Source organism: Morus notabilis, unplaced genomic scaffold, assembly GCF_000414095.1.
Source record: "Morus notabilis unplaced genomic scaffold, ASM41409v2 Scaffold169, whole genome shotgun sequence".
NCBI lineage: Eukaryota > Viridiplantae > Streptophyta > Magnoliopsida > Rosales > Moraceae > Morus > Morus notabilis.
The window spans coordinates 336,117-342,116 of NW_010357428.1; the positions used below are offsets into that span (position 1 = coordinate 336,117).

The 6,000-nt window shown below is 37.0% G+C and overlaps 2 protein-coding genes across 2 annotated transcripts; both read left to right on the forward strand.

Moving 5' to 3' along the window:
* Positions 1–625: 625 nt before the first annotated feature.
* Positions 626–3,327, forward strand: LOC21394404 (magnesium transporter MRS2-3). Its single transcript, XM_010090013.2, has 6 exons — positions 626–1,139; positions 1,514–1,759; positions 1,878–2,006; positions 2,117–2,280; positions 2,379–2,601; positions 2,856–3,327. Exons 1-6 carry the CDS (start codon positions 702–704, stop codon positions 3,141–3,143), a joined length of 1,488 nt encoding a protein of 495 aa, XP_010088315.1. The 5' UTR covers positions 626–701; the 3' UTR covers positions 3,144–3,327.
* Positions 3,328–3,461: 134 nt separating this feature from the next.
* Positions 3,462–5,009, forward strand: LOC21394405. Its single transcript, XM_010090014.2, has 3 exons — positions 3,462–3,954; positions 4,053–4,099; positions 4,725–5,009. The coding sequence occupies exons 1-3, from the start codon at positions 3,753–3,755 to the stop codon at positions 4,854–4,856; spliced, it is 381 nt and encodes a 126-aa protein (XP_010088316.1). The 5' UTR covers positions 3,462–3,752; the 3' UTR covers positions 4,857–5,009.
* The last annotated feature ends 991 nt before the right edge of the window (positions 5,010–6,000 follow it).

The following is a 6,000-nucleotide window of genomic DNA, read 5'->3' on the forward strand; positions in this document are numbered from 1 at the left end:
GTTTGATTTAAATGGTTAAACTTTAAAGGAAATTAAATTCCAAAATCTTGTTTGTTTCACTAGTTTAGTTCAATTCAACTCAGTTTGAACAGTGAGCGTAGTATGAACTGACGTTTGATGAGCATACAGTTTGAATTATATTTTTTGTTTGAACTGAGTTAAACATCCGAATTTAGAGTTTAGCTCTCCCCTCAAGTTCAACTGTTCAAACCATTTTTTAACAGTAAAAAGTGCTCACTCTCTCTGCTTTTCACACCTACTAAACGGAAATTTGAATTTTCTTCCATGTTCAAATAAAACTTTAATAACACATCTAAACGTCAATTCAAACTATAATTTAAACCACACAGTTTAAATTTTTTTGTTCAAATTAAAAAGTTTAAACCAATAAAATTTAAATTAACGAACCAAACGAAGGTTAAATTAGACATTTTAACTCAATTCAAATAAAAAATATATTTTAAAATTAACATTTATCGATTATGAATTCAAACTCTATTTACTGTTTAAACTGAGTTAAATTGAATTAATAGTAAAACAAACGTGACATATTTTTCTCTCTTTAATAACCAGTGGAGCAGTGCCGAAACTTGCCACTTTTTTCTTCCATTTTGTCCTTACACGTGGCACATGAAACCGAAGGGAATATATACTATACCGATTACCGGACACTTCCAAGCTTTACACCGTCAACCATTCCCATGAGAGCTAATCCTCCTCCTCACCCTCCCAAGCCGGGCCCTACACCGCCCGACGAAGATCCGGAGCTGGCCCGGCCCACATCTGGCGTGTTGGGTCTATCCGTGGGCGGCGGGTTACGGAAGAAGGGGACGGGGGTGCGGCCATGGCTGCTAGTAGACTCGACGGGGCAGGCCCAGGTGGTGGAGGCCGGAAAACACGCAATCATGCGGCGGACGGGGCTGCCGGCGCGTGATCTCCGGATTCTCGACCCGCTTCTGTCGTACCCGTCGACAGTGCTGGGGCGTGAGAGGGCGATCGTCATAAACCTTGAGCACATCAAGGCCATAATCACCGCCCAAGAGGTCCTCCTCCTCAACTCCAGAGACCCCTCCGTCACCCCCTTCGTCGACGAGCTTCAGCGCCGCCTCACGCGCCACCATCAAGCCACCAAAGCCCGGGTGGGTTTTCCTCTCTTAATCCCTTTCTTTTGTGATTAATTCTTGTAATTTTCTCAAATTAGGGTTTCTTTTCGGCTTTCTAGTTCTTCGAATTGGTTTTGGGATTATGGTGTAACACTGTAAGTTTTTATTGCTTTTTCGTTTTTGATTCCAATTTCAATTTGAGTTAAATAATTCCACTCGAGGAATCTGAATTTGTAAACAATTCTTTCAGCAATTGAGCACGAGTTTATGGCCAATTTACTTGATTGCTTAATATTAATCAGATTTAGCTGTCTTTGGTCTTCTAAATTTAAACTCAATTAAACAAACGCGTAATCTGTTTGATATTTCTTAATGTGCTTTCTATTTGTGTATCTTTTGTTCTTGTATAGGAGGGCAATGGTGATGATTCAAACTGGAAAGATCTGTATGACATGGAAGAACCACAATCAAGTGGATATAGCCCTCAAAATTCTGGTGGAGGGTTTCCGGTTCCGCAGTTTCAGGACCGGGATGTGGAAGGCAAGGGGGAAGGGAAAGAAGGTCTTCAAAATCAAGATGGACTCAAGATTTTGCCATTCGAGTTTGTGGCGCTGGAGGCATGCCTTGAGGCAGCCTGTAGTGTCTTAGAAAATGAAGTAAATTTTAATTTTTGGTTCCGGTTTTAGCATCTGCTCACTTTTTTTTGTTCTGTAAAATTTTTGCTTATTTTTCTTTGATATTGATTGTTTTTGTTTGTATCTGGTTTGCAACCAGGCAAGGACGCTGGAGCTAGAAGCTCATCCTGCCTTAGATAAGCTGACTTCAAAAATTAGTACTCTCAATTTGGAACGCGTTCGTCAAATTAAGAGCCGCTTGGTTGCAATAACTGGACGTGTGCAAAAGGTTGACTGGTTTGAAATTGTTGATCTTCATATGCTTTACCTCTTAGTCCAATGTTCTTGTTTCATTCATTTCCAAGTTATGATTAACAATGCATACATGTCGATCTTTAGGTGAGGGACGAACTTGAGCATTTGCTAGATGATGATGAGGATATGGCGGAGATGTATCTGACTGACAAGTTGGTCCAGCAACAGCTTGAGAATTCCTCTACCTCTTCTATGAATGAGAGAGATGAAATGGATGATGAAGTTCTTCGATCAGACATGGATGAAAGGTACATAGATTAATCTGTCATTTTTTATATATGTTTGCCACCATTGGGTTGTTAAGATTTACTACTATGCCTTCAATTTTCCACTTACATTGTATCAGGGTCCCGACTGAAATCACAACCTATGAAGGTGATCTTCAAAACTCTGATAACCCCCAGAATCACTTGTTTGGAGCACCTAATGTTCTTAGTAGGGACAGCCACGGGACCCATACTAGTACAACTCATAGTGCCATAAGCAAAAACCTTGATGTGGAGGAGCTTGAAATGCTTTTAGAGGCTTACTTTGTGCAAATTGATGGTACACTAAACAAACTATCCACGGTATGCAACTCCACTTGAGCAATCCAATTCCAAACTTTGTGATATCAAGTTGAACTTAAATCAAAGCAAATTGGTCGCAGTGCTGTGTATGCTCTGTTGTCTTTCGCCTAAAGTGATTTATTAAACTCAAAGCTCAACACTTGAGATGCAATTTCCTTTTTTTTTTCTTTTCTTTTTCTGAAGTACTCTAGACGATTTCCTTTTTGATGTTGTGTACTTATCTGAGTAATACTCTGTCATTTCTTTTCATGAAGTTGAGAGAGTACGTAGATGACACGGAGGATTATATCAACATAATGCTGGATGACAAGCAGAACCATCTCCTGCAAATGGGGGTCATGTTGACAACAGCAACTCTTGTGGTGAGTGCCTTTGTCGTCGTGGCTGGTATCTTCGGCATGAACATCCACATTGAGCTCTTCGACGAAACGAAAGCTGGTATGCCAGAATTCTTGTGGACTATTGGTGGCGGTACCACTGGGTGCATTTTCTTATACGTCCTTGCTATTGCCTGGTGTAAGCACAAACGCTTACTGGAGTAATGAAAGGACTGACCAACTTTGTACAACCATGAGACGCAATTCAATTGAAGTGTGTGAATTGTGATATATTTGTCCTGCATGCTTTGTGTGGACACAAAAAAAATCTTCCTGTATGTGACTTGTGGCTATTACCATCTCGCAAATTTCGTAATTTGAATATACTAATCGTGCTATTTTCTTTTTCTTTCTTTTTTTTCCCCCTCTGAGAAACTGAATATGGTGTCAATGAGAATACCTACAGGTTGCCAATAGCCGCTACCCACGTGCTTTTCAACAGTAAATGTTATATAGGCAATCAATCGATAAAGGAACCCAAAATTGCTATCAATCTGAATAGTTTTATTATTTTTCGTATTATTATTGTTTCTATTTTCTAAAATCAAACTATTTTTTGATGGCAATCATTGTCCACTGCGTGTATGTGTACGACTTTTTGGACCAGGGATTGTACAAACAAAAGACTTCATGACGTGTAAATGCAAGTTAGAGTAAGGGGTATTTCGTAATTTAGCTCTAGAAGTGACATTGAGATAAACTTGTCCCAACATGGAAACCTCATCGTCTATCTTGATGCTCAGAAAAACGGGTGGCTAATAGTGGAAGGCTGAAATGAGCTCAATAGGGCAAAGCATTTTGATGGCTTTGACTGTTACGGTCAACAAATACGCTTCATCAAATGTACAGGCAGTTCATAGAAAGAGGAAAAGACCAACCACCGCAACTACTACTGATATTGGAAGAAGAGGGCTCTTCCTATCCACTGTCGTTGCAGCTCTCCAAGTCAGCGACTCTAGAACTGAACTTCTCAAAAGTATGGCTTACTTTTCTCTGCATAACTCCTTCAATGTCTTTCTCTTTTCCTCGGGTTGAATATTTGTATAAATGATTTTGCAATTGAAATATGTTCAGAATATCTCAAGAAGTCGGAGGAAAACAAAGCCAAAAATGACAAGGAGGTGAAGTTTTCTTCAACCCACGTACTCTTTTTGGGTGCTTCTTTTTTCTTTTGTTTTTTTTTTTGGGTCATATTTTACATGCGATTGGAAATTTTACTATGAATCCATTATTGTTTTGTTTAAGTATCATGAATGAAGACTAGTTTGAACTTTCAAACATAAAAGACTCTTTTATAGGGGTTGGCAGGTAGAAATTCTAATAGTAAGAGCAATTACCTAGCATATTTAAATTGGACATTTTTGAATCACCAATGGGGTGGTGTAGTACTTTAGATGACTTCCTTTTTATTTCCTTGGGTGATAAGTTTAAAGATTGATGTTTTATAGCCCGCCTTTAAGAACTACCGGTCAACAGACTGCGTGGCAGTGAACTCGTGATAATTGATGGTGAAATTGAGCTCATCTTTCAAGTAGAATTGGAATAGATCATTTTCCGTTCTATTAATGGGTTCACGGAATTTTACACTATAGATTATGGGGATTAAGGGGATAAGAAGACGAGATGGTACCAATAATCCCTTTTAATTATGAGAAAAAACAAGACATGAAAAGATGCTTAGCCCATACGTTTGATATATTGGTTGCTTGACTTTATTATTTACATTATACGACGACATTTTTGCAGAGGCTGAACAGTTATTACAAACGCAATTACAAGGACTACTTTGAGTTGGTGGAAGGAACTTTAAGGGGAAAGGAAGGCGAACTTTCAGAAGCAGAGAAGGGTATTCGTGATTGGCTTCAAAGTAACAAGTGAAAACCAGCTCCTTTGCCTAGTTCTTGAAGTTGAAATAATTGGAAGTGTATAATCTGCTGAATAGTGTTCTCTTAGCACCAAATGATTTCCATGATTTTTTCTTTATCCAATACATAAACATAAAATTTTCTGTTTTGGCAAGGTTAATGGGTAGAATTTTCTTCTATATATACATTTCTGCTTCCTTTTTGTTTTTCCATGATTGTGCGTACTCGTGTTCCATTGAATCGGATGTCTATTTATAACAATTTATTTAGGAAATAAAACGAAATTCACCTTTAAAAGGGAAAATTATATAACGATAACGAATTAAAAAAGAAAACGACAACTACTCTTGAAACGACAAAAAATAGAAAACGATTAATTAGTAAGGTAAGAAAGACGCGTAAACGGACACCGACAATAAACGACAATGAGTTTACAGACGACAAAGATATGACTCCGTTCGAGATCAACAATAACTTGTAATTCACTAAGAAAGTGAAAAAAAAAAAAAAAAAGGCGACAATAAATTCAAGAAAACATGTGTTGACTTTAAAAACGCTGTAAAATTTAAAAACGAAGTTTGATGAAATAAAAATAAATTTAACGCTGTAAAATTTATATATCATTAATCATTAATCATTTTCTAGCAAAAAATAAAAAAATCATTAATTGTTTCTAAGCGTCAAACCATTAACAGTAAGCAATATTTTGGATCGGATTAAACATATCCTACGAAAAACACATCAATCATCATCCGTGAAGACAAGAAATATTAAAGCAGATTAATCTATAGGCCTTCTTACAAAATGTTCCAAACTTTAATTTTAATTTTTTTCCTTTAAATTTTAGCAACTCGTGCAAATTTTCCTCCTTTGTTAAATTTTTACTTATGTTATTTGACCGCCATTGATGAACCTCTAAGGTTCTTTAGGTTAAGTAAATTAAGAGAAAGTGTGTGTAGTAAAAAAATGAATAACTCCTACTGCGTAATTACACATCTATGTAACTAAATGAGGCGGAGTTAAAAGAGTAATTGTGTACTAAAAACGGTTCAACCACACTCATTATTTGTGTAAAACGTATTATTTCTGTTAAAAATCTTAATATAAGGAGTTTTTTGTTAATTTTTGCATCTCATGTGACATTTTCTGCCAAGTTG

Bases quoted from the DNA above. Each gene is read 5' to 3' on its own strand.
- LOC21394404 (XM_010090013.2), top strand. From the start codon at position 702: ATGAGAGCTAATCCTCCTCCTCACCCTCCCAAGCCGGGCCCTACACCG. The intron at 2,281-2,378 runs GTACATAGATTA...ACATTGTATCAG, and splicing joins CGATCAGACATGGATGAAAG to GGTCCCGACTGAAATCACAA. The intron at 2,602-2,855 runs GTATGCAACTCC...CTTTTCATGAAG, and splicing joins CACTAAACAAACTATCCACG to TTGAGAGAGTACGTAGATGA.
- LOC21394405 (XM_010090014.2), top strand. From the start codon at position 3,753: ATGAGCTCAATAGGGCAAAGCATTTTGATGGCTTTGACTGTTACGGTC. The intron at 3,955-4,052 runs GTATGGCTTACT...AAATATGTTCAG, and splicing joins TAGAACTGAACTTCTCAAAA to AATATCTCAAGAAGTCGGAG. The intron at 4,100-4,724 runs GTGAAGTTTTCT...ACATTTTTGCAG, and splicing joins AAGCCAAAAATGACAAGGAG to AGGCTGAACAGTTATTACAA.